The sequence below is a fragment of the Panthera uncia genome, chromosome B4, assembly GCF_023721935.1.
Source record: "Panthera uncia isolate 11264 chromosome B4, Puncia_PCG_1.0, whole genome shotgun sequence".
Taxonomy (NCBI): domain Eukaryota; kingdom Metazoa; phylum Chordata; class Mammalia; order Carnivora; family Felidae; genus Panthera; species Panthera uncia.
The window spans coordinates 15,625,380-15,653,241 of record NC_064809.1 but is presented as its reverse complement, the minus strand read 5'-3'; the positions used below and the strand labels follow the sequence as shown (position 1 = coordinate 15,653,241).

The 27,862-nt window shown below is 45.5% G+C and overlaps 2 protein-coding genes across 4 annotated transcripts in view; one reads left to right on the top strand and one right to left on the bottom strand.

The window, feature by feature from the left end:
- VIM (vimentin) overlaps positions 1–12,540 on the bottom strand; it is a 482,853-nt gene extending 470,313 nt beyond the window's left edge. The window contains exons 1-9 of one of the 2 annotated variants that reach the window (XM_049626875.1): positions 11,852–12,530; positions 11,125–11,185; positions 8,701–8,796; positions 8,452–8,613; positions 7,791–7,916; positions 7,342–7,562; positions 6,831–6,874; positions 6,365–6,450; positions 5,412–5,515 (exon numbers count right to left, since the gene is read on the bottom strand). In XM_049626875.1, coding sequence (XP_049482832.1) covers positions 5,474–5,515; positions 6,365–6,450; positions 6,831–6,874; positions 7,342–7,562; positions 7,791–7,916; positions 8,452–8,613; positions 8,701–8,796; positions 11,125–11,185; positions 11,852–12,414 — 1,401 coding nt within the window. In that variant the 5' untranslated portion in view covers positions 12,415–12,530 and the 3' untranslated portion in view covers positions 5,412–5,473. Of the gene's footprint in view, positions 1–5,411; positions 5,516–6,364; positions 6,451–6,830; positions 6,875–7,341; positions 7,563–7,790; positions 7,917–8,451; positions 8,614–8,700; positions 8,797–11,124; positions 11,186–11,851 lie in introns of those variants that run through there. The other variant, XM_049626876.1, reaches the window with a different exon arrangement.
- Positions 12,541–17,826: 5,286 nt separating this feature from the next.
- The window catches only part of TRDMT1 (tRNA aspartic acid methyltransferase 1), a 95,541-nt gene continuing 85,505 nt past the window's right edge, over positions 17,827–27,862 (top strand). For both annotated transcript variants that reach the window (XM_049626883.1, XM_049626884.1), the window contains exon 1: positions 17,827–22,935. The gene's annotated coding sequence lies outside the window, so the exon portion shown is untranslated. The remainder of the gene's footprint in view (positions 22,936–27,862) is intronic.

Sequence of the window (27,862 nt, the reverse complement as noted above, 5' to 3'; positions counted from 1 at the left end):
ATTTAGGACAAGACACCAAGAAGCCTACCAGAGACAGTAGGAGGGAAGCTAAAAAAAAAATGAGCAGAGAGTTCAGTGCTGGAGAAGCGTAGGCTAGAGTTTAAGCTCTGCCAAGGTGGGGGGGCTTTCATAAACACAGTTTATGACAAAGTTGAGTCTCAGAAATGTCCCCCACACTAGGGCTGAGAGATACACTTGAGAGGTAAGCAACAGTATTAAGATAATGGAGTTAAAATACACCAGCCCTCACAAAGGCTAAGATTAACCCTTCCCAGGATCAAGGTGATCCACTGATACTCTGTCTGTACAAAGAAAACTTTTCTTCCTCTTTAGAGGATGTGCATGCTGTCCAGAGCCTGAACGAGTATTCATTTAAAGATTTTCAGCATCCAGTTAAAAAATTATGAGGCATCCTAAGGACAGCACCAAATAATCACAAACCAAAAGAGAAAACAAACAATATGAACAAAGTCACATGTGATTCACATGTGACTCATGTCTTGACATTAGCAGACAAGGACGAAAAAATATCTATAACTATAATTCATATAACCAAGAAGGTAAAGGAGAAGACCGGAGATTTTTCATATGCTGGAGAGACAAGGCCCACACTGCGCTATGACCAGTATCAGGATTAGGATCCCCAGTCTGAACTCCGAGGACAGAACTTGCCCCTTCTCCATGTTGACTCCAGCTGAAGAGAACTAAATTGAACAGAAGTGCAGAAATGCACTTCTCACTGTTCTGGAGGTTGGGAAGTCCAAGATCAAGGTGCCAGCAGATCCAGTGTCTGGTGAGAGCCTTCTTCCTGGTTTGCAGAAAGCAACCTCACACAGTACCTGACAGAGCAGAAAGCAGAGGAGAGGGAAAACATGTCCTCTGGTGTCTTTTCTCAAGGGCACTCATCCCATTCATGAGGGCTCTACCTCGTGAATTACCTCCCCAAATTAATTAATTAATTGATTGCCTCCCCCAGGCCCCACCTCCTAATGCCACCACACTGGGGTTTAGAATCTCAACATATGCAATTTGGGGGCACACCGGTCTTCAGTCAATAGCACGGTTCTTCTTCGCTGCACTGATAGGCTATGTATGAACTCGGTAAAGAGGCTGACTTTGTGGTTGTACAGCCAGTGCCCAACACAGTGCCCGATACACCCAGGAGAGTTGAACTTTCCAAGAGAATGTAGCTTTATACTGGTCTGGGACTGTGGAAAATCTTCCGAGGAAAGCCTACTAAATGGTTCTGTTGCCTCTTCCACAGCTGTGGCTTTCCACAGTTCCCTGTTCACTTCCTACAGTGCCCTTAAAGAAGTGCTTGCCTTACACGATAGCTGTTTGTAGAAAGTCTCCGAAGGATTTGCCTCACACCGCTCTCCTCTTAGAGAGGGGATTTGAAAAGGTGAAGAAGTTGAATAGTCCCAGACGGCCACAAATCTGTCATCAGTGTGTTAGCCATCGGTGACTTCGGAAACTTAGGGCCTTTTGAAAATCTCTCTCACAGGCTTTATTTTGAAGACAGACGAGGAGAATGTTCTCCAAATGTTTAACTGGGACCCTGTTATGGGCTGAATTGTGTCCCCTCCCCGGGAGGCTCCCCTCCCCCACAGTTCCATAGTCGTATGTTGAAGTTCGAACCCCCAGCATGGTGGTACCTTAGCATGTGACCGTATTTGGAGATGGGGTCTTTAAAGAAGTAATGAAGGTAACATGTGGTCATATGGGCGGTCCCTAATCCAATATGACTTGTCTCCTTGTAAGAAGAGATTAGTTAAGGAGAGCCACCTCGGAATAAACCAACCTTGCCAACACCTTGATCCTGGAGCTCCAGCCTCCAGAACTGGGAGACGATGAATGTCAGTGGTTTAAGGCCCGCCCCCTCCAGTCTGTAGCATTTTGTTATGGCAGCCATCACAGCTGAAAACAGACCCTTTTCTTTTCAGCTGAAGCCTGGCAGCCTGCAGAGAAAGCCCTCTTGCGGGCATAGTGTTTGGTTTTTTCCTCGCTTTCTTTGGGAAAACAGGAGGGGAAGCCGGTGTTCTCCATGCTGTCCCTTCCCCCATCACCAGGCAACACTCATGTGTCACCATAGCCCAGTGAGGTTTCCTGGTCCCAGTGCTTTCTCAGAGGCTCGTCCCCGGAAGCTGTATCCTCCATTAGGCGCCTTGCGACTAAATCAAACGTTTTTCTCATTCCCCGCCGTCTCTTCCATCCGTCACGACTGTGAGACAACTTAGCAGGACTCAGTTATCACCTGATTTCTGTGGGGTTCCCAGCACCCCCCCTCCCGGGTAAATTTCCCAGCCCTCACTTCATGTCACTGTTCCTTCACCCTGCCCCCTCCTTTTTTTTTTATCTCCATTAATCTCGGATTAATGTTAAATATAAAAGAACCGAGCATTAATCTTTGTTTCACCATAGGTGGTGAGAACATAGTTTCTTTTTATTAGTTTTTCAAAGTGGAAGATAAGAAAATGCTAGAAGTATAATTAAAGATAAAAAGAAAAAAGGCTTAAATAGATTTGAATTCCTATGAGGTGGGCCCCTACGAGGCTTTTCATTAGAGGCTAATTTCTGACAGTCCCAGATAAGGGACGCTGGCTCATCTTTGCCATTTTGGGGAGGTGATGTGAGAAAGAGCTGGAAAGGATTTTGAAGGCTGGGGAGCCCATGAGTCTCAAAGTAGAGGGGCAGAACTCCCTGTTACCCTGCTTCCTTTCCTCCCCGGGACAAAAACCATAGCTTGACTTTTTTTTTTTTAAATAATAATAAAAGGTCACATGTTTGAAGAAGACCAACATGGGGCTTATGTCTTCCCTGGATGACCCTCCTGAGCCAGAGGTGGAGGAGAAATGACAGAGGAGGCATGAAAAATAGGGTTAGGAGGCTGGGGGCATGGTGGTGGGAATGGCTAACGGACAGAAAACAAAACCAAGAGTCCAATAGCAAAAGCCTCTCAGGGCCCGAAGTCTTGGATGTTTGCTGTGTTAACGCGGATTGCACCGTTCAACACACCAGTTGTGCATATATGGGGTTGGGGGAGGGGCAGGCACGCTCACGGATTCTCAGGGTAAACACCCTTTTCTGTAAGATTTAGTGAATGAGGGGTGCCTGGGTGGCTCAGTCGGTTAAGCGTCCGACTTCGGCTCAGGTCACGATCTCGCGGTCCGTGGGTTCGAGCCCCGCGTCGGGCTCTGTGCTGACAGCTCAGAGCCTGGAGCCTGCTTCGGATTCTGTGTCTCCCTCTCTCTCTGACCCTCCCCCGTTCATGCTCTGTCTCGCTCTGTCTCAAAAGTAAATAAACGTTAAAAAAAATTAAAAAAAAAAAAGATTTACTGAATGAATACAGTTAGGAGTCTGGATAGGGCAGTCTTCATAAATAATGTTTAAACAACAAGACCATGGGGCAAACTGGGATGTAGAGTCACCCCAGCTGGGGGTCATCTCCCCAGCCAAGCCTTTCTTTACTTGTGCGCGGCCCCCACAACAAAAGCGATGTCAATCGCAGCCAGTGTTACTCAGCACACAATGTCTGGCACTGAGGCGGGCTTTGCACGCACTACCTACTATTCCCCTTGGCAAATCAAGAGAGGTAGAGGCGAATCATTCCTGGAGGAGAGGGGATCATATTATAGAGGAAATCCGGGAGGTCGAGAAGTACAGGGTTTTACCCAAAGGAGTTCCCCCCAGAACACACACACTACCAACCATTACGATTCCTTTGCCTCCAGGCAATACCCTCTGTCCCCTATTAAAAAAAAATTTTTTTTGTGATGTTGTATTTATTTTTGAGAGAGTGCAGGTGGGGGAGGGGCAGAGAGGGAGACAGAGGATCCAAAGCGGGCTCTGTGTGGTCAGCAGTGAGCCCGATGTGGGGCTTGAACTCACAAACCATGAGATTATGACCTGAGCCGAAGTCGGACGCTCAACTGACAGAGCCACCCAGGTGCCTCCCTGCCCCCAATTTAAGTTTATTTATTTTAAGAAAGAGAGAGTGTGGACAGGGGAGGGGAAGAGAGGGAGGAAGTGAGAGAATCCCAAGCGGGCTCCGTGCTGTCAGTGCAGAGCCCCACATGGGGCTTGATCCCACAAACACGAGATCACGACCTGAGCCGAAATCAAGAGTTGGATGCTTAACCGAGCGAGCCACCCAGGTGCCCCAACCCTCTGTCTCCTCTGTTTTATCTCCACTCTATCCCTCTATCCATCCTCTGGGTCCTGAAGCTTCTCCCGACTGTACCATTTATTCTCACTGTTCCAGGTTTTGCAAGCTCATTACGCTTAGTTAGCATCACTTTACCTTGTGATTCACAAGTATTAAACCCCTCAGCCAGAAGGTAGGGATTTTCCCTTATTTTCTGTCTGCAAACACCAAAGTCTTTAAAAATATCTATAGATAGAGGTACCTGGATGGCTCAGTCGGTCAAGTGTCCGACTTCAGCCCAGGTCACGATCTCGCGGTTTGTGAGTTCTAGCCTCGCGTCAGGCTCTTGTGCTGACAGCTCAGACCCTGGAGCCTGCTTTGAATTCTGCGTCTCCCTCTCTCTCTGCCCCTTCCCAACTCACGCTCTCTCAAAAATAAACCAACATTTAAAAAGTACACTTATAGAGATCATATATATATATAGTTAGACACAGAAATGCAAGTGTCATTCGCTGAAACTTGACGGACCTGTCCCTTCCTGCCTCTTGCTAACAGAGATGCACCCGATGCACTGCCATTGCCATATATTCTAACTCCCATGGGGGAGTCCGAGCTTCCCATATGCTGCATTCCCCCAGAAGTTTTCATTCAGCCTAAGTCTTTGGGTTTAGAAAGTCTGTTTGCTAGAATGAAATCACACCTGGCCATGGACCCTGCTGAACTCATCTTGTGAAAAGACCTGTCATTTTCGTACAAGTTATTCTATGATAGATCGTCTATTTGTTAAGTTCAAATAATGTAACTGAAAAGAAGGGAAGTCTACCTGTAAATGACCCAGTTAAGAACTATACCTCAAGCATAGATAAGTTGGATTTATCAAGTTAGCCTAGATTTTTGTGACAAATGAACCAGTAGGACTAAAAAATATTTGACTAACACATATATCCTCGTAAACTTTGGAGAACTGTGGGGATATTATCAAATAAGTAACACAGCCAAAGAGTTTTCCAAAGATTTATTGAAGCAGAAACAAGTTGGTCAGACACTTGTTGGAAAAAAGCAGTTTTAATGGTATTCAAAAATACTTTTTAAAAAGTATCCTAGCACAAGTTTTCTTCGTAAACTAGATTATGTTTGTAAACTTTTCTCTAAATCTTTTAAGAGTGTTGGTTCTTAAGAACTAAAGGTTATTCCTATTCCAAATCTATCTTGCGCTCCTGAAAAACTGCAGAAAGGCACTTGAAAGCTGTTTCTTTAAGATATGGATTTCTTTTTTTTTTTTTTTTATTCTTGCTGGTAATATATTGCTGCACCGAGTCTGTGCAATCTTCACTCAAGGTCATCGTGATGCTGAGAAGTTTCATTGATAACCTGCAAAAAAATTCAAATTCAAATCAAATACGGTACTACATGCTAAAGATTCAGTTACCCCATTGAGCACGACAAAGAAAAATCCCTACGAAATAGAATTTATTGTGAAAACAGGCAGGTCATGTTGATAATACACAAGAAGGGTTCCAGCTAGAAGGGACAGATGCGTACGTAAGCCGCTCTTCACCTACAAGCAGATTAAGTATCCGATGGAATGTTAGCGTTTAAGAAAAGAAAACTGAACTATGTTTCTGAAGGATGCTGTGATCATCCTATGTAGCAAAGTTTAAAAGCAATGAAGGCATTCTAATTGTACAGAACGTACACTTGAAGTTTATGGGCAAGGGAAGATTCCATGAAGGTTACAATAGATTTCGGCCATTTCTTTCGTGGCATAGAGAACGAACAAGAAACGAAGTGATCGTAGGGCATGTCCCTGCACTACGTCAAAGGACACAGGAGCATTGAGGAGGCACAGTCAGTAGGGAAGGCCATATGTCCGGTATCAAAACATTCCTGGGATTGAGGTTCTAAGGAAGGAGCTCATGAAACGAGTCTAGAAAGTAATGGAAAGAGGCTGTGCTCCCATTTTAAATTAAGGACCATAGAAAGAAATCCTTTATTTTGGACTATAGGTAGATTGCGATCTCACCTCCACATTGAGGAACCAAATAATTAGTTGGCTGGGGGTCATGCCAGGAGAAGAGGCCTATTCTCTTTTGAGGGGTCACGGGTGAAACGGAACCCCCCCCCCAATTAACCAGGTGTATCTGAGATACAGACTTAGTGATTCACAAGGCTATCAATGCCGGCCTGAGATGATGCCGATTTTGAGTGAAAGATACCAACCTGTCCATCTCTGGTTTCGACCGTCTTAATCAGAAGTGTTCTTTTTGAGTGAGTGTCAACCAGAGGAAGTGAATCCAGATTGGTTTCTGAATAAAGAAAAAAGCCCCAAATGAGGAAAAAGGACATTTGAAAAAAACAAGTAACTGGCCAAAGAATTATGACTGTGGTTCATAACTGCTCAAAGTGCTGCTCCCAAAAGAATTCTAGAGACTGAATACCCGTTTGAAAGCCCAGCATCAAGATGGACTATTTCAGTCACACCCCAAAGGAAGAAGTCAATGTAGTTTAAATTCAACTGGAAGCACAGACTGTAAGCCAGTACTTGGATCGAAAAACTATGGATATTTTACAGGATTTTAATTTGTATGGCATTTCCAAGTATCATTTAACAAATGAGTGCTTTATCATGAACAGACTGGTTACAAAGCTGCTAAAATTTTTCAAAAAAGGGCAATCACATGCTTACCCCTCAGGTTCAGGGAAGAAAAGTTGGGAAGAGGCAGAGCGATCCTATAAAAAGATAAAAACAGTAAAATTTTTGGAAAACAGCTCAAACAATAAGGCACGAATTCATTCACTTCTTGTTTTCATCAAAGGAGACAATGTATTCCTGTAGTTCATGGCGTGAGGGATTTGCTTCAAACATATTTTACCTATGAGTGGTCTCATTAGTACATTTACAATCTTTTACCCCAAGTATCTTCTCCACAGGGGCGTGAACTGGAGGCTCACAGAGTGGGAAAAGGGTTGGCGCTCAGAGAGTTAAGAGTTCAAATCCCAGCTCTGCCCCTGACTAACTCTAACTTGGGCAAGTTACTAAACCTCCTGACCGAAGGTTCCGTATCTATAAAAAGTGGTCAGTAGCTACCTTGAAGATATGTTCCCAAGATGAAATGAGGTGAGGAATGTCAAATGAGTGACAGAATACCTAATACACGGTGGCTATTAATTCAGGCACACAAGCCCTCGTGCCATACCTGCTCTCCTCGCCTTCCAGCAGCTTCCTGTAGGTGGCGATCTCAATGTCAAGAGCCATCTTAACATTCAGCAGGTCTTGGTATTCGCGAAGGTGACGAGCCATTTCCTCCTTCATGTTCTGAATCTCATCCTGCAGGCGGCCAATAGTGTCTTGGTAGTTAGCAGCTTCGACGGCAAAGTTCTCTTCCATTTCACGCATCTGGCGTTCCAGAGACTCGTTCTGCAGGAAGGAAGAAAGGCTCAAGTATTAGAACAATAAGGCCCGTGTAAGCTCAAATCTTCAGACCCCAAAGTGCTTTTTTGAACCCGTCCTGACAACTCATGGTCTTTGGACTAAAAAATCACTTTTTCTTCATTTGAAGTTTTGTTCAGATATCGCCATTAGCTCGGTCCATGTGGATGGTGCAGACTGGTTATGTTCCCTCTTTTACGGGGGCCTGATACTCACAGTCCCTTTGAGGGCGTCCACTTCGCAGGTGAGGGACTGGACCTGTCTCCGGTACTCATTTGATTCCTGCTTCGCCTGGCGCAGGGCATCATTGTTCCGGTTAGCAGCCTCAGAGAGGTCAGCAAACTGTCAAAAAACAAATCAAAAATGTAGACCCCCCCCCCAAGCGACTTGGTTTCCAATCCTCTAAGATTCTACCTTCCCCAGAAAACCGGCAGATCTTAAAGATGGTGACCAAACAAATAAACGACACATAATCCAAACCATGCTCCGTATTTTTAACTTCAAATCTCCTTGTCTCTCAGAATACGTCTGCATTCCTGTTCTGAAAAGCAGAGGGGGAGCGATGGAATGCCGACACTGATATGTTCAAGTAGAGACGTGATCTACTGCCCTCGTTCAAGGGTGGAGGTCAAGGGCATGGTGTTGGGAGTTACTTTGATGTAGGGTTAAGAAGGAGGGGTGGAAAAGAGAAGGCGTGAGTGATGGGGAGGCTGCAGCAACAAATTAAACTTGAACAAGAAGTTCAAGAAGTTTGAAGACGTTCAAGCCAGCTTTCTGACTGGAGCTAACGGGTATGTATAGGAATCACAGACGGGTGCAAGCATTTTCAGAGCAAAACGCTCTTCTTTTGTTCTAGCCACACGGACTAGCGTCCTACCTTGGACTTGTACCATTCTTCGGCCTCCTGAAGGTTTTTGGCAGCCACGCTTTCATATTGCTGGCGTACATCCCGCAGGGCAGCGGTGAGGTCAGGCTTGGAAACATCCACGTCGATTTGGACGTGCTGGTCCTGGATCTGAGCCTGTAGCTCCTGGATTTCCTGAAGAAAGAACAGACAGGAGGTCGGTCAAGCCACATCTGGGGATAACTTCACCCACATTCACCCACAAAAAGGGGCTCCACTTGCCTCATCGTGTAGTTTCTTCAAAAAGGCAATCTCTTCCTGCAAGGATTCCACTTTGCGCTCAAGGTCAAGACGTGCCAAAGAAGCGTTGTCAACATCCTGGTTGGAAAAGAGAAGAGACGGGCATTGGGGGGCTGCTGAAGCCCAAGGCCTGTCTCATGGATTCATTGTAAATTAATCACATGAGCTTAGTCTCTTCACTGTGAAGAGATTGTTGACAGATGTTATGACTTTTGCATTAGGTCCGTGAGTCACCCAGTACTATAACATACTCTTTCTTTGCTTCGTTAACTAATTTGAATTGTGACCCACCGTGTTGTGTTCTAGGTGGCCGATAAGCAATTTGGATGCAGATAAATGCTAAACTGCACAGGGCAAACCGTACTTCATCGGTCATTAAAATCCACGTGACAGCATCTTTAAGATCTCTTTTTTTATCATGTCGCGAGATAACGTGACGATCATAGGGATGGCCAGATCTCACTTCATTTATACCTGAGAGTACGCAGAACAGAAATTTGTGCTTTGAAAGTGTCAGTGTATCCATGAGCTCTCTTTTTTTTCTCTACTCAAACTTCTGAAACTTATCCTTAGAATTCAAAGTCAGTGTGTAGTCATCTGGCATTCAGGGTACAGGCTAGATTTATACTCCAACTCAAGACGTACACTGGCAAAGATTCAGTTCAGGCACGTAAGGAAACGAAATGTAAATTCTGGACTGTATTTTCTCTGCTTCCTCTCGTAGCACATCCTACAAGGGTGTGTCCGTCCCTTCCGTTGAGCACGGTGTAAATTCTGTTACTAGGTTTGTTTCAGAATGACTGCTCAAAATGCATGTAATGAAACTATGTGAAAAATTCTTGCCGCTCTGGCTCTCTTCTGTTTCCACCATTTGTAACCTGCTACGTCCCAAAGATTTTATGTCCCCTCGAGGAAACGTCACGAGAATCTTTACACCTCTTATTTTGTAAGCAACTGTACTCAGTGTACAGTTTATAGCATTAGTCTTCAAAGACACCTCTATCACCTTCATGGAAACGTGAATGAGGAATGAGTGATAACAAAAAACAGGCTTGGGCAAAATTCATTTTTGCTTGTTAAGCCCTAAAAGAGATGCAAAAGATAATTTACTGACCTCTATAAAAAAGTTCAACGGGGGACATTCTACTTCATTGATGAGACTATGAGGGATTTTACCTAATCCCTAAACAGGAGATCTTTCATAATAATATTGTTTCATATTAACTCACTGCTCTGCAGAAAACGTTATAGATACGATGATCATAAATGCTCGGTTACTAAAATGAAGCACACACTGCAGTGTTTAACTTAATCTGGTAAGTGTATTTCTGCTTCAAAATGTTATTCTAGACTATTCCTCGGAGAGCTTTTATAGCCATGCCAGTAAGTGTTCAGGGGAAGAAAACTATGCTGGCAGCTCTTCCTGCTTTTGAATTCTAATTTCAAGCTAAAAATCCTTTAAGTCTATCTAACTTTGGAGCAAAAAGCCCTTTACTGAAAATCCGTTCTTCAGCCTTAGGTTCTTGTGGAGGATGTGCTAAAGAATTTAAGAAACCAAATCAAGAAAGGCCTTTCAAAATGTGAATTATGATTGTAGCTTTAAGAATATACTTCACAAGTCTGGGCCAGAGATTAGATAACGGATGTTAGCAAATACTTGTGTCCGACTAGGACTGTGCTTACATCATTACATATTCAATAAGAATGCAGCCTGTTGCAAAGCTTCTCTGGGAACACAAAGACTCCTATTATTTCTGTCCTGAGCCACCACACTTGCCAGAATGTCTGTATCTACATTCCATAGTGAAGCCCGTAGAAACCATTAATACCTTTCAGCCCAGAGGACAGATGGCTCCTTTTCACCCTTATTAGATCACAAAATAGTTGTGCCTGGGGATAGTTCCATATAACTTTAAAGCCGCCATGGAACTTGCAGAGAAGAAAAGACACTTGCTGGCTTCCATCCAGTGAAACTAAGTTTCTTGTCCCCCTGTACATTTACATTTTAAAGTACAGGGCATAACTGTGCTTTCTGGTGGCCTTGTAAAAGTTAGCCAGCTTGACTTTAGCAAGCCTTTATCTACATCAAACTGTAACTGTTCAGAATCTGAATGCCAATGTGTTTCAAAAACAAAACGGAAAAAAAAAATTTTTTTTTGAAAAAAAACGTCGAAACAAAGTAAAAAATCAAAGACTTTCTTTATGTCTTAAGAAAAGGCTTCACCCCATTCAAGGGTTTTCATTCGGACAATTTCCGATCTGCGGTCTTTCTGCCGCTAGGGGGCTTTGCGCACAGAAGTGAAGTTTTGCGCTCTCTAGACTTGGGTTGAGTAACTTTTGAGAATTGCCCGTGGGTTGATGGGGCGGGGTCCGGTGGCTGTGCAAGTGGGAACAGAATCTACAAACCTGTCTGAAAGATTGCAGGGTGCTCTCGGCTTCCTCTCTCTGAAGCATCTCCTCCTGCAACCTGAAACAGTCGCGCATTAACCAAAAAGGAACTGGGACCCCGCCAGGGGTGGGGCGGCCACACCCAACCACCACGTCGCGGCGCCGCGAGACGAGATCCGCTGCGCCACCTCTGCGGGCAGCCGGCGACTGCGGCTTTTAGGACTGCCGCCCTCCGCAAGTTTTGGCGGGACCTCGGCCCGCAGTGTGCAAAAGCAATCACGGCCGCCACGCCAGCGTGCACGGCGAACGCCCCCACCCCGCCTCCGAGGAACCTCTGCAATCCCTTTGTCTCGCTGCCTCCACACCCCTCCCCTCTTCCCTTCTCCCGCCCCATGATGGCCGCACGCCAGAAGGGGCCAGGAAACTTTCTCAAAGTTTGGGGGTGATCGCGCTCGTTGCTTTTAAGGGCCTTCGGCTACAAAGTGGTAGTTTTAAGAAATCTGTAACCTGAAGCGGGGTGTTCTTGGGCAATGAGTGGTGGGGGGAGGGGAGAGGAAATGCGAACTGCAAGGTCTGGGTGCAGGGCGGGGCTGCGCCGCCGAAGCCACCGCCCCGCTCACCCGCTGTCCCCCAGACAGCCACCGCCCCAGCCACATCCCCAAGGGCGTGGCGGCTTCTCGCGGGGGCCCCGAACCCCCCTCCCTCCTCCCTCCCTCCCGCAGCCCCGAGGTGGGCGCCGCCTTACTTCTCCCGGAGCCGCATGATGTCCTCGGCCAGGTTGTCGCGCTCCACCTCGACGCGGGCCTTGTCGTTGGTGAGCTGATCCACCTGCCGGCGCAGCTCCCGCATCTCCTCCTCGTAGAGGTCCCCCAGGCGCGACTTGCCCTGGCCCTTGAGCTGCTCGAGCTCGGCCAGCAGGATCTTGTTCTGCTGCTCCAGGAAGCGCACCTTGTCGATGTAGTTGGCGAAGCGGTCGTTCAGCTCCTGCAGCTCCACCTTCTCGTTGGTGCGGGTGTTCTTGAACTCGGTGTTGATGGCATCGGCCAGCGAGAAGTCCACCGAGTCCTGCAGCAGACGCACACCGGGCACACTGCTCCGCAGGCGCACCGCCGAGGTGCGCGTGGCGTACGGGCCGCCCGGGGACGAGGCGTACAGGCTGCGGCTGGTGCTGGGGCGCAACGCGCTGCCCAGGCTGTAGGTGCGGGTTGACGTGGTCACGTAGCTCCGGCTGGAGCTCGGCCGGCTCCCGGTCCCGGGGCCGCCGAACATCCTGCGGTAGGAGGACGAGGACACAGACCTGGTGGACATGGCTGAGACGGTGGCGGTGGGCTGGGCGGCTGCGGCGGCGCGGACTGGCTCGGGGAGGACAGGCGAGCGAGGGCGCGGTGGGTGTGGGCGGTGGGAGCGCTGCTGCGTCTCTGGCGCGGGGGATCCCGGAGCGAGAGTGGCAGAGGACCGGACCGGGCCGAGGGCGCAGTTTTTATAACCCGGTTGGGAAAGAGGGTCCCCTCCCACTGCCATCCCAGCCGCGGAGAGCGCCAGCCAATGGGGACCCGACGAGATGCGGGAAGGGTGGGCGGGGGTTGGGGCGGGGGCGCCCTCGAGCCTTCCTCTCCGCCCCTCTGCAGCCCGGGACTGGGCACCTTCCCGTTACTTTTTGGGTGGGCTGGGACTTTCGGGGGCTTTCCTGATGTTGGCCTGAGCTCTGCTCCCAGTGGGTGCTGAAAAAGGCGGGGTCGCGCGGTGGTAGGGAACCCTGCCCGGGACCGGACCGGAGGGGTCCCCAGGCACTGGGCCAGAGAGGCCTGGGAGGGGGGGGGGGGGGGGGGGGGGCGCTCCGCTGCAGGCCAGTGTTCTGCTCGGGGCTGGTGGGTGGGGAGACCCGCGGGCAAAGGGGCAGGAAGAGGGGGGGGATCCCGAGGCTTGGAAGGCGTGGAGAAAGGAACAAAGAACGCCTGAGATTGGAGCGGGAGTTGGGGGCGCGCACAGCCCAGGACACGGAGCTGGGGTCCCGAGCAGGCTTGGCGCACCGCCCGCTTTGGCCCACGAATCTTTCCAGCCTCTTGTCGTGGGGGTTCCTTAGGTTCAGGGACCTAACGGGCTCGGTGTGGCTTTGGACGGCGCGAGCTTCGAGGCTGCGGCCGAGGAAAGCCCGAGGGGCGGGGGGGGGGGGGCGAGAGGGGTGGGGTCGCTGAGTCACTGGCAGTGACTCACCGAGCCCTGCTGCCCGCCGAGGTTGAGGGCTCCTAGCGGTTCGGGAAACCGTTAGACGAGATTGACTCAAGTCTCCTCGGGCCGCGCACGCCCTGTTGGTTCTAAGTTTTACCCAACTTCTAGTCGGGCCTCCTCTTTCTTGTGTGCGGTTCGCCCGCGAGGATCCTAGAGCACCCCTAAGTTAAGAACTCGCGCAAGCCCGATTTTGCTCCAAATGCGCGGACTTCCCATTAGCAGGAAACTTCTTGCAGACCCCAGAGAGCTGCCAAACACCGGTCTCTGGCATCACGAACGCACTCGGGGAAGGGTTTTCTTGCAAAGTTCCCTCCCACCCTTCCCTCTGGGCTCCCCTCAGTGCCCCCCCCACCCCCGTGAAACCACACCCGAGTTTTAACAAGATCTGAAAGTTCTGGGTGAAAGAGGAAACCCGGCGTCCGTCCGTAGTTTCAAAATCAAATTGAGAGATCATTGGTTTTTCTGCTATAATGGAAGTCATTAAAGGCATAATCTGTGCCAATTATAGAATTAATTAGGTGTTGCTTTAAAGCTCCGACCTGATTAATGAAAGGCAATTATATAACTCAAATGACAGAACGTTTGGGGGAAATAGATTTATGTGTTCATTTTGGTTCAGCGAGGCACATTGCGGGATTCTGGGGACTTGTCTGGGAAATGTCACCGGTCCTTTTGGCCTATTTTCCAAGAAGAATTAGTGCATTTGGTCTTCCAGTGACGGAGATAAAACTGTCTACAGAGCAAACAGAGCAAAAACCTTCTGGTCCAGGGCACCAGGGAGTGTCGAATTCCGCCGCCCAAATCTTTCTAGGTAAAGGGCCATCCTTGCGGTGTTAGTAAATGCAGAATACAGTGCTTACCCCCAAAGGGAGATGAAGGGAGGAAAGGCCTGACAGTCTTACTGTGGTTAATTAAGCAGCAATTGAAACATCATGGAATTTTGTTGTGGTTGTTGTTGTGTGTTTAGAGGACACATTGAGTACCAGATGGATTCACTGCAAAACCACCGTAAAAGTCTATAGTGGATGGTTTGGAGAAAAACGGTGAAATCCTTCCCCCTTTTTCTGGGGGGAGTGGGAGGGTGGGTGAAGGCTGTGGGTGTGGTACTGGAGGTTACCCGGCATTTAAGAAAAATAGTTTGGGACCAAATTAAGGGTTTATCCCAGCTTCTCTGTACAAGCCTCTGCTAGGTAATATTTTGTTGACCTCATTTCAGAGAGCTCTGGCAAGTGGCACAGCCAAGGTCAAGGTGCAGGACCTTTGCTGCATAGCTCCCCTGCTGTGGGTTTCCTTTATTCTTGCTCCATGAGAGCTCTTGATCCAAGCCATTGCTCAGCAAATGTCACCATTGTGAGTGCGCCTGGCATTTTTAGGATGAGAAAAAAGCCATCTCCCCAGGGGAGGAGGCGAGGGTGGGCCCTACTCCCACCTAAAATGCTGATCCCAGGGCAATGAGGTGGTGCTGCTTGCTGACTGACTCACCATGGAAAATGAGGGCAAGGCTCTGGTGTGGTGTGGCAGGGTGCCCTGTCGGTGACCACAGCAAATTCCTCGGGGTATGGTGACTTCCTCTGGGGTGGACTCTGGCCTTCCTCATCATTTCTAGGGTACCCCTTCTCCTTTCTAACCCGTCCGCGATCTGTATTCGCGGGCAGGACCGTGGTATGTTCTCTGGCTGTTTTAGCTCAGGCGCTATAACAAAATACCGTAGACAGTGTGGCTTAACCAACAAGCGTTCATTTCTCACAGTTCTGGAGGCAGGAAGTCCGAGATCAAAGTGCCAGCAGATTCAGTGTCTGATAAGGACCTGCTTTCTCCTGTGCAGAGAGCTGCCTTCTTGCTGTGTCGTCATGTGGCAAAGCCAAGACAAACTGTGGTCTCTTCCACTTCTTAAAAGGGCACTAAGCCCATAATGGGGGCTCCACCATCAACATCTCATCTAAACCTAATTACCTCCCAAAGGCTCTGTCTCCATATAGGGTTGCATTGGAGATGAGGGCACAAACTATCCATCCGTAGCATTTGGCATAGAATGCATACACACACACACACACACACACACACACACACACAGAGATATGCAATATCCAGTATGTCCTTCCTATTAGAAATTGCCATAGTTAGTGGCGGACTGTAGGGCGTGGAAAAGTGGAGATTACAAAAACACTTTAATCGTTCATGTAGAACGCGTGAGACTTAGGAGAGAATCAACTTCATTCAGAGATACGTGTGCCTCGTGCAGTGCCTCAGCCAGTGGGCCAGTCATGCGTGTGGGCGAGCCCTCTGTCTGAACCACCTTTCTCAAGGGTGACAAGTAATCCTGCTATCTCTGCACCCCGCGTTCCCAGTCACCGTTTGGAAGTAAACAGTATGCAGACGTAGCTTTCTCACTTCATATGTGTTTTCTGAGGGCCACGCCAGCCTCTCTCAGCGGTGTGTTCAAATGCCAGACCGTGAAGCTGCTTCAAACATGGTGCCGGTCGTGGATAAAGAAGGACACCGCCGTAGAACTTGTAGACCAGGCGTAAACATGACCAAATCTAAAGCACTCACAGCGATTTTGGAATTTGCAAGCTGTGGTGATGTCAGTTGAGTTGGGGCGATTTGAACTGACGGACCAGCCAGCCATGTGCAGACGAGCTTAGGGCCCGTGGGGGCTTTTGGAAAGCTGGCTGGCGGGAGGCCACGCCAGGAGGACAGCCGCTAGCAGGATCGCCTGCATGGAATGTGAGAAGCGAGAAGGTGGATAAAGCGAGACGTGAGAAACCTGGCAACGCCAAGAAGGCGTGGTAACAAAGATAATACTCAATAATGTCATCAGCGCTTTAATTTTTGTGCCTGCTGGGTGATGGGAACTTTGCATGCATTTTACTTAATGCTCTCTCAGCCTCTTGCAAGGTGGGTTTGATTGTGCATTTTGCAGCTGAGGAGTCTGAGAGGCGGGCTAACAATTTGCTCATGGCCCCGTGACTACGAGAGGAGGGAGAGAGGGGGCAAGACTTCCTCCTGGGGCCTTTCAGACTCCAAATGCACTTTTCTTTTCTCTCCGCCTTCCTCGAGGGTGAGATCTTGCTTCTATCAAGCAATTCAATTCACACATATTATTTAGGGCCTTTCTGCATTCCAGGAACTGAAGAGGCAGGTTAATTAACAGATTATGCTGTGAAGTAGCAGGACTCTGAAAGGAGCTTGGCAGGTGCTGAGACTATGATGCTTTCTGTTATTCAGGGGATGGAACAGTGGTTCCTAGTAGATACGAAGGGAGTTTGGTTTTCACTCGCTCCCTAGATCGTTAATTTTGAGAGTTAAACATTTTCACCTCGATTTCTTTCCATCTTTCCGTCTCTTCAGAGCATCATATCCAAAAGCAGACACAGCTCGTCTCACACCCTGAAACCCCCCAACCCCAACGGCTTCCCCTCCTAACTTCCCAGTCCAGGGCAACACGGCACGTTACCCGGATTGGAAACCGTCATCACCATGGCCACTGCTTACTCTTAGGTCACTCGGATCCAGGAGGCGTCCTGGCTCGTTGTTTCCTGTATCCACTCCTCGGTTTTGTGGCCGTCACTCATCCGAGTCATTTTGTGTCTCACCCCTGCGATGCTGGAATTGGCTGTCCTCCCCCCAGGCTCTGTGCGCCCCTTCCAACGTGTCTGTCTTCGAGCCACAACCTCTTCTTAATAACTACATTCTCAAGACTCCCTGAAGACCCAAAGTGAATCACACTCGTTCCTTCATTAGAATGCCCTCCATGAGGTCAGAGATTTTTCTCTCTTTGGTTCACTAGCCTATCTTCAGTGCCTAGAGAAGCCTGGAGCATTTGTTGAGTGCATGGATTAACGCATGAGCCATTCACAGAAGAGGGAAGGAAGGAAAGAAGGGAGAGACGAGGCTAATATTGTAGTGTTCTATTCCATGTTCTAGTTCTAGTATTCTATTCAATGTTCTAGTATTCTATTCAATGTTCAAGCATTGTGCTAGTTAGTGACTTTACATGTGACTGTATTTAATCTCTACAGTGTATTATGATCCACAGATTTCATCCACTTTCTCAAAATACATTTATTGAATATTTACCATGTGCCGGGAGCTCCACTCGACACTGAGGAAAGTGAGCAAGGCAGGTGCAATGCAGGCACCCTTGGTTGGGATGTAGACTTGAGTTGTGTGGGCACATACGTGACCCAGAGATGCAATACTCAGGTAAAGGGACAAAGGAAGGAATTACAGTTTGTAATAAAGATGACAAAGGAAACAGAAGTCTTGCTGCAAAAGAGGTTGAGGCTTGGGGCACCTGGGTGGCTCAATAAGGTCAGCGTCTGACCTCGCCTCAGGTCATGGTCTCACCTGAGGTTCATGAGTTCGAATCCCACATCAGGCTCTCTGCTGTTGGCATGGAGCCTGCTTCAGATCCTCTGTTCCTCCTCTCTCTGCCCCTGCCCCGCTTGTGCGCTCTCTCTCTCTCTCTCTCTCTCTCTCTCTTCTCTCTCTCTCTCACTCAAAAATAAATAAAACCTTTTTAAAGGAAGAGGCTGAGGCTCATAACATTCAACTGTGTCCTTGGAAAGCCATGCCCGGTGTGAACATCCATCCTTCTTTCCACTGCTCCTCCCCGGACAGCAGTTTCAGGGGGGCCCTAAGCTGCTCTCTGTTCCACGAATATACCACATTTCCCCATGCTCAGGCCTTTTCTCAGATTCCATTCAACAGACAGGTGTCCTCATTTTCTACACTTTCTGCAATGCTTGTTAGTTCAGGTCAGTAAGAAAGTGCCTGTGGCTCCAGGAAGCTCCTAGCCTTGTAAAAGGATTAGGAACCACATAAAGATCTGTAATGCAGAGTGGAATGTGGTGAGTGCTCCCATAGAGATAGGAATGAAATACTAGGGGCTTTAGGAGGAACGATCATATCCCCTTGGGGGAGACCAGAAAATATATTTAGAAAAGGTGGTATTTGAAGAATGGGTACAATTTTTATAGCTTATCGTGGTAGAGAAAGAATGTTCGAAACTGATGAACCCCACTAAGAAAAAATCGCATAGAGGGCAGGGTTTCGGGGGGGGGCGTTGAGGGAAGACTAGAATCCCAATATGGCCCGACTGTGGAGCTGTTGTAGGGGAGAAAGGGCATCAAAAGCTAATACGGGACCATGCGTTGGAGGATGAAATGCCAGAGAGAGAGGAGTTTATAATTCATGTGGTGGGCAGTGAGAATTCACTGCCATTTGTGTCTGGGAGAAAGGCATGCTTGTGGCTGTGCTTTAGGAAGACTGTTGTGGCATCTGGGGGATGAATCGAGGAGAGTGATTTGAGGGCTGTTTGCCGTACATCAGGTGCATGGTAAAAGGAGACTGCTCTTGAAGGGGGAGAGGCGGGTGTCCTGTGATGGCACAGGGGGATGATTGTTCCAGACCATGAAGTTAGAGAGAAGACATGCTTGTCAAAGGGCTCAGAACTTTCTGGACAGGAACTGAGAGAATGGATGCGGTATACACAGAAGAAAAAATATGTGGTGGGAAATTAATCTCAGGTGAAAGAGAATTCACTTGTATCCTCTTACCTGGAAGTATCTTCCCTTCTGTAGTTGATGTAAAGTAAAACCCCATGGGCACCTGGGTGGCTCCGTTGGTTAAGCGTCTGACTCTTGATCTTGGCTCAGGTCGTGATCTCACGGTTCGTGAGACTGAGCCCCTTGTCAGCCTCTGTGCTGCTTGGGATTCTCTCTCTCTCCCTCTCTCTGCCCTTCCACTGCTCTCTCTCTCTCTCTCTCTCTCTCTCTCTCAAAATAGATAAACTTTATTTATTTTTTAAAAAAATTTTTTAACATTTGTTTATTGCTGAGAGGCAGAGAGAGACAGAGCAGGAGAAGGGGAGGGGCAGAGAGAGAGGGAGACACAGCATCCGAAGCAGGCTCCAGGCTCTGAGATGTCAAAACAGAGCACAACATAGGGCTTGAACCCACAAACCTCGAGATCATGACTTACTTGAGCCAAAGTCAGATGCTTAACCAAGTGAGCGACCCAGGTGCCCCTAAATAAATAAACTTTAAAAAACAATAACATAAAACCGCAAGAGGAAGGTGAGATATAAGCTGGATCATGCCGTTTTACCCTTTATGGCCCTTCTAGCCTGTTCATATGAGTTAATATCAATTACCTTATATTGTTCCTTATCTGATTTGAGTATGTTGGTCTGGTTTCCACAGATTTGTAAACTTGGGGACTTCTTTAGTACCCTCTAGAACAGTTTCTAAAGTTCAGAGAAAAAGCTTTAAGACACATTCCTAGAAATCTTTCTGAATCTTTTTGGGGGAGATAAAAGCAGATCATAGTCTCCCCCTAGAGCTATGTATTACTTACAGCTTCATCAAAGTCTAATGTACAGTCTGTGATGAAGGAGACAGAAGGTGGTGAGTATGTGGGAGGGAGAGAAAGACATTAATTAACAGATGGAGGGAAAACCTAGTGCAAAAAACTCAAGTTGATGTGAGACAAATGCGTGAAGCTAGATTTTCCGTATTGCTTCACTAGATCCAAAATACAGAACGAAACCAGCCCAGTTATAAAAACCAGACCTTATTTGAAAAAGACCTAAACGATACTGTCAGAGTTTAGTTATTGGCCAAGTGAGACTACCTGAAAACAAGCAGTATTCGCTTGTGGCCTGTAATAATGTTTTTCCCATGTTTCGGGATAGAGAAGGTCTTATCACCACCAGAACATTTGCCAAGCGCATTGACATCTTGGGAAGTCATTCTGCCTATTTTGAGGTCACCTAGTTCCTGAGGGGCGGAAGTTTTTTTTTTTCCAGGAGATATTTCATTAATGGTCTAATGATAGTAACCGTTGAATAGCGCGGTTTTCTTTTCAAGAACTGAAAACAATTTTTTTCAAGTTCTGATTTGTCTTTGTGGTAACCTCTTAGGTTGGAACGGGAGTATATTGATTATCTGGATAGGCACAATGTCTTTCCTGTATATTTGAGACCAATCAAAGAACTCTATCCCACTTACCTCAAAACTGACTGATTAATTGACCAATCCTTCCCAAAACGTGGAGATGTCTTATTTCTGGTGTATCACATTCACTTTGCCAGCAAAATCGTTTTCTTCAGAAACAATGACTATCGCATTTACTTTTAGATATGTTTGATAAACTCAGTGTTTAAAATATGCCCCATAAAACACTGGTCTCTACGTGTGCTGACAAAGATCATTATGATTTGTAGAGATTAGAAACGAAACTCAAAAGACAAAGAAATAGAAAAACAGTAAACACATAAATCAGAGTAACCCTAAATGCAAATGGAAGGAAATATAAGATGGCATCATGATAAAACTATGTAAGGCAAAAGATTAAGAAAACCCACTAAATTTATGACAAATAACTAAGAAAGACCATTTTGAGTTGACAGCTTTCTCCATAATTCTACTGCAATGGTTTCCAAAATATTGAGTAAGATTTTGTATTTCTGATTAGCTAAGTACTGGAAACATGCCCTCTAATGGGACACATGTGGATATATGGAATAAGTACAAAAATATTATGGAATTTGAGCTTAATATAGATTAAATATGTTTTCGTCATATCATAAATCATGAAAAATTGTTCTGATACAGTATTGTAATTTCTTCATCTGTCATCTCCAGAACTTCGGGAGTTTTGACATGTGTGAGCAGAATATAGTGCAGAGAGATTTACATGTCAAGATCACAGTTTTCGTTTTGCTGACTCTGGATTGTTTTTCACAGTTCTTGACTCGTGGACTCTAAACAATGATAATAATAACCAGACATACCATGATATCATTACTAAAATTGGAGTCTGGCCCAGATTGGAAAACTAATGGTAATCATGAGACGTTGCTTATTTTGAGTGCCTACTATATGCCAAGTGTAAACTTATTTGCCATGTATAAACTTACGGAATCCTCTCAACAGCCCTATTATACATATGAAGAAACTGAGACACGGAGAAGTTAAGTAGCTTACTCAAGCTCACACAGCCAGGAAGTGGCAGACCTGGGATTTGAACCCAGGACTTCTGGCTCCAGATCCCACACTCTAAACTTCACTGTAAGGCAGTACCTCACACACTGTGGTATTTTTGCACTACAATTGGTGATGTGCCCAAGACCCTTTGCGTTCTTTTCATGTTATCTGTCCTATCTCTTTGGATTTCTTTTGTTCCTGTTCTGATGCAGCAACAGAACACTCTTTGATTCAGAGAATATGGTGCCCTTAATGAATCATCAGGATGTCCATGGACATTTTCAGGGACTTTCTGTGGAGATCTCAGTTTTTAGTTCTGAGTCAGCCTACCAGAACGATTTGATAGTTATGGCATATGACTCCTGCGTACAATTACAAGAATGAAAATCCTCAACCACATTGCTGGTGGAGAAGAAATGAACCAACGTTTTTGGAACACGTAGCCTCTGTAAGTAAGAGCATCTTTGACTTACTGTCTTGTTGGTTTGAATTTTAGGGAGATTTATTAACGTTTGGGGTACTGACATTGCATAGGCCAAGAATAATGGGAGAGTTTTGAAATATGGGAGATTCAGTGATTACCTGACAACCAAGATTCTCAAGGCCAGACTAAACAGTGTTACTGAGGATACGTATAAGCTTACTACCCAGGTAAAACATTTCTTGTGCAATAATAATCTTATCGCTTTTGCATATCAGGTTTTCCCAAGTAATGCTCATCAGCATCAGTTCTTTTAAAACAGAGCATCCTTAAAGCATCAAACATGTACAAGGGCAAGGGCAAGAAAGTCCCATTGTAGATCCAAGGAGAAAAGAATGCATGTGAGTATTATAAACCGGATGAAATCTTAACTCCGTAGTGGCCCAGTTACTTTAATAGATTGGATTATTCTGAAGACAACCAGTGACCCTCTTCCTTCCACGTATTTGAGTCCTAGTATGTGCCAGAATCCCTGTTATGTGCAAAGGACACAGAAATGAATAAAACACCTTCCTTGCACGCAGGGGGCACCCAAAATAGTTCTCTCTTCTCTGCTCAATCTTTTTCTCTCTCAGTCTTGCATGATTGTGCTGCCACATTGAGATCTAGTTCAGCTGTTTCATAACGCCCCCACCCAAGGTTCAAAGTGCTTTGGTGAAATAACATCGACTTTTACCCTGAAATCCATGGAAATATGAAGTTTACTGTTTTGTTCTCCCTGATAAAAGATAGCATAATAACTAGTTGCCGGGTGACTGCATAAAACACAGGCCCCAAATGCAGCCGGTGAAGAGCAGTTAGCAATTAAGTAAAGGAAATGACTGGTGGGTTTGAAACTCAACACACTGCCCATGTACTTGTTAGCGTAGGGAGGCCTCTGGGTTGCTCTGACAACTTTTATCACTAAGGAAATAGTTTTGGTGACTCATGCTCGTACAGAACGACTTCTTTCAAAATCTGTGTTTTCGGTGACCTTACCATTATGCTTCTGTTTTCCTTTTTCTTTGGACGGGGACAGAAAAAGCTTCATTTGGATGGCATGGGTTTATTACTCAGTAGCATATTATTCATTTGCTTGCTGGCTCATGTTTTGAGATTTAACGGACTCAGTGGTGATCAGAGTAAAAGGTCAGTAGTTCTTGCAATATATTGCTATATTAAATGTAGAACTAAAGCCTATTTTCTAAGCAGAAGTGTTATATCTTATATTAACAACATCTCTTGTCGGTTACTTTTTTGTTATTTAACGCAACACTGTTATTCAAAAGACTGGTTGTACTTTTTGGCAAGTAAACCAAAATACTGAGGTACTTTGCACCGTAACCTAAAATGCCTTAGTTGTCCCTCAAGGAGATGAAAAACTGGACTTAAAGTCTCCACTGAGAGTCGTCTGGAGATGATAATTATGAAAATAAAGGAACTTGAAGGAAACGCCTTTGCCCGCTTCTCCTTTCAGGTTAACTGTCTACCTGAAAGATGTTCCAACAGTATTTATTGACAATTGATATTTCTCTGCATTAAAATATAGTAAAGAAGTTGCCGAAGAAATGAATTAATTCAAAGAGTTATAGGCCGATAATGTGTTTGGAGAACGATATGGGAGAACTTCCTACAGGCAAAGAAAACCGGGAGCCAGGTGTCTTGCCTGGTAATTTTTGTGGTTCCAACCTTCAGTGTGGTCAGCACAGGGCTTACCTGGGTCCTCATTACATCTTTTGTTCTAACCCCAGAAACCGTGCTGGGAGTCTCAAAATTTAGCCGTTTTCATTTTGCTTTTAATGCAGCCCTTTTCTGTTTTTAATTTTGTGGCTGGAGAAGCCTGAAAAAGACAATGAGTCATGACAACCATTTCTTTTTCCTCCAGATAGGAGCCTTCAGCGTGAGGCGAGGGCACTGAGCACCATTTGTGTGATTCATGAGGCTTAGTGCCTGGGCGCTTTTCCGCGGGGCCCCTTTAAGGGGACCCACTAGTCCAGTGGTTCTCAAAGTGTGGTACCCAGACCAGCAATACCAGCATCACCTGGCGTTGGAAAGGCCATCAGTCCCCACCCCAGATGCACTGAATCAGAACTTTGGAGCAGAGGCCCAACAATCTGTTTTTTAATAAGACTTCCAGATGATTCTGAGGAAGGCTGAGGTCTGAGAACCACTATGCTAGTGAATTCTTAGTATTTGTGGCCATGAAGAGCATGAACAATATAGTGGCTGGAGAGGCGATGTTTATGACTCTTCATTTATGAGGAAATGAAGAATAAATAGAAAAGAATGTTTTAACTTTTAGAATTCAAGACTAAAAAATTAAAAAGCCTGGAATTTAATTAGGGGGACTGATTGCTTGCAAGAACCTTGCTTTCTCAGGGAAGGGCAATCTGATGACTAGGGAACTGTGAAATATATTGGCATGGTTCTGAAATTCTAGAATAAACTCTCGTGAGAAAAGGCACAGCTTTCTATATTAGGACATAAATTCAACCCAGGTGTGTAAAATCCTAGAAGACTCTCGTGTTCCATTGGCTTTGCCAATTCATTTGCATCTTGAGGCCACAGTTTCTAACTGAAAACCATATGTGTTGTTAATTGCCACAAATGATCTCATCAGAATGAAGTCAGAGATTCAGAATATGTAAGAGGATGTGTGAAGTGTTTTGATTATTGAAAAATGTGAAGCATAAGCATCAAGAATCATGAGTAGAGATATTGATGGCAAAGAGGTGGTTTAGAAGTTGATACAAAAAAGGATTGATAGTTCAACTTCCCTTTGACATACACCTCCTTGACTGCTGGCTCTGTCGTGTATTAGTTTTCGATGTTAAGTAAATCACGGTTTTTAAAAGCTTTTCATCTTAGTTCCCTCAACAAAAATGTAGCATTTATGATCCCTACTCAGAGGCTTGCTGTGAGAATAAAATTAGATTAAAATATGAAAATGCAGTTTGTAAAGGTCAAACATTACACATTTTAGGTATTGTTGTTAGGACTGTCGGTATTTTGTGTCTGGGTTGGGAGGCTTTGTGATTGTTGACATAATGACATCCAGGAGTTTGGAATAAGTGTGTATGTCAGCAGATTTTATGATTACAAAAAATACCCATGTTTACTTTTCTATTAATTCTCCTCTAGTGGAATGTTTTCATTTTCTCATGAGACGAGAGAGATCCGCATATGTTTTATTAAAGAAAGCAAGCCTGATATTTTTTATCCTTTGAACCGAGGGACTACATTTCACTCATTCTTGCGGGGAAAGATGGCAGCTTCTGGGTAAATTCACAGGCCGTGGATAAGTCTCCATTTCTTCGAATGTAAAAGGAAGGTGTTGCTAATACAGAAGCGTGTGAAGATGAAGTGAGAGATGTATATAAAATACATAGTTGAGGGGTACATGGTAAGCACTCGATAATGTGGGTTGTTATTAGTGTTGTTATCGTTACGAAACGATACCTTGAAGAGGGGCAATGTGTCTGAATAGTCGAGGGAAGGAGAAAATAAGAAGACAAGGAGGCAGCTTGTGAAATGGCCCGACCATTTGGCACATGAAAATTCAGGTCCCATGACTTTTCTGGTCACGCTTATGAAATCAAACAATTCTCTGATGGTTGCTCATAGAGAAAATTAATATAGTGATTTATAATCTGTGCGTCTACCTCATAATCAACATTTCGGTTTTGCTTTAAAGTTCTGTTTCTTCCCTCTCCAGGCTTGAGTGTGCTAGATACAAGGAAAAGGGAGTACTGAATTTCTCTCTCCCCCTCCCCGCCTCTCTCTCTGTTTACCAAGTGTTTCTCCTCGTCCTTCCCTACCTTGCTGACTAAGGTCTCTTGCTGGTTAGGGTTAGGGCTCATTGAGAAGAGGTGAAGGGGAAAAGAAAGTTCTTTCTTGACAACTATTGTTGGTGATCTAGAGTTTACACCGCTCCATTGGGCATGTGTTTGAAATGGGCCCTTTTTCTAGCAGGTGTTTCTGTGGGAACTTCTCATCATTGGGCTGTCTTGCCCAAAGTGCCCTTGACATGCACAGGTGCATTCGTATTTGTCTTCCACAGTCCCAAGAAGTCATTCGGAAATACACTTTGCTTCTTTTTGCTGTGGTAACTTCTTTCCAGGGGCTCATCCTCCCTCAGAATCTAAAACAGCAAGTTCTCCCCTATATGGCTCAGATCTGGTCCAAGGGAAATACTTTACCTACCAGAACTCAGAGGGGGATGAGAGCAGAGTTTTAAACTCCCAGGTGGTCCTGTGACAGACACTCTTTGCCTTGGACCTGAGGTGAGTAGCAAACAGCCCCAAAGATCTTCTTGGCAGAAAGGTCAGTCCACACAGCACGCTGGCAACTTTCTCCAAAAACTTTCCTCTGCAACCATCTCCAACTTGTTTATACTTTCCACATAGATACATAGCTGGTTGTAAGAGTTTGATGTAACTCTTTGTGGAACCCTTCCTTTGCGTTGTACTGTTGTATTTCACCTTGGCAGGTGGTTTCTACTGCTTGCTACTTTACATGAAACTTGCTTTAACTCCTATCAAAGGTAAAAAGGGAAAGAACCACTTTGGGGGGGCTCTCACTCCTCAATCACCCCAGAATTGTGGTCGCTGCCAGGGAGAAAATGGTGTGTCCATGCAAATGTAATTGGGAACCTCCTGCGTGCCCAAATCACAACATAATTCCAAAGTTAAGCTTTAAATGTGAGCAAGGGTTTTTTTTGTTTTTTTGTTTTAGATATTCATCTTTTCCTCATAGGTAGCTTTTTGTTTTCTAAAGTGACTGAGTTACAGTATTCCTGTCTTACATTATTAACCCTTGAGCTGACTTCTCTTATTGTTTTGGGAGCTAAAAATATGTTTAAAAATGGTGTTCAGCTGAAGTTAAAAAACTGCTAACTTTTATCAGTTGTTAAATACAATTCGCACTTGTACTTAAATAAACTCATTTGGAGACAAACAAAAAATTTTATGTATTGTGTTTAAATTATCTTTTTGCATTGCAGGCATAACTTTTTCTTTTTTATCTTTTTTTTTAAGTTTATTTTGAGAGAGACAGAGAGAGTGTGAGTGGGGGAGGGGCAGAGAAAAAAGGAGACTCTGAAGCAGGCTCAGCACTGTCGGAGCAGAAGCCACGTGGGGCTCGAACTTGTGAAACTATGAGACCATGATCTGAACTCAGGCCCCAAATGTCTGTGTCTGTCTTGTGGTATTTCTGGGGGTGGTGTCTTAGTACACTAAGAAAATGAACCTGGACTTGGAATGTCACGTAAGCCTCATTTTTCCATGTGTTTTTGTAGTGACCACATGCTATTGTGAAAATTATATGGACCTTTCAAAATTTGCTGGGAATTTGAAAATTGGGTATGGTAGGTATTTGTCTAATAATTCTTAATATCAATTTGGTTATTTTTTCAAATGGGCTTGATTGGCGTAGTAGAGTTAGAGTAGCAAAACCTTAACATAATGACTAAATACTCATCTATGCATCCATCCACCCAAGGGACTCCTTTTATTTTATTTTATTTTAGTTTAGTTTAGTTTAAGTTCACCCCTAGCGTGGAGCCCAGCGTAGGACTTGAACTCACAACCCTGAGATCAAGACCTGATACTCAACCAACTGAGCCACACAGGTGCCCCAAAGGGACTTCTAAAATATTAGAATTCTGTACTAAAATAAATATTGGCAATGCCTTCTACCATAGTGTTCTTTTCTTTCCTGTCCTGCCATTTCATCTTCCCTGTTCTCCCTGTGTCTTCCTTTTCTTGTTTTCCCAGATATCTGGGGATGTGCTCAGGGGAGATGATGGTACTTGGAAAGAGTATCTGGGTCTGTCAAACTTTGAGCCAGTTTGAAGATAAGGAGGCAAGAGTCAAAAAAAGAGAAAGAAAGAAAGAAAGAAAGAGAAATAAAGAAGGAGATGCTTCTAAATCTTGTGCAACACTGTGATTTATTTTTTTAAGTTTATTTATTTATTTTGAGAGAGTCAGAAACAGTGTGAGTAGGGGAGGGGCCAAGAGAGAGGGAGACAGAGAATCCCAAGCAGGCTCTGCCCTATCAGCTTGGAGCCCGATGTGGG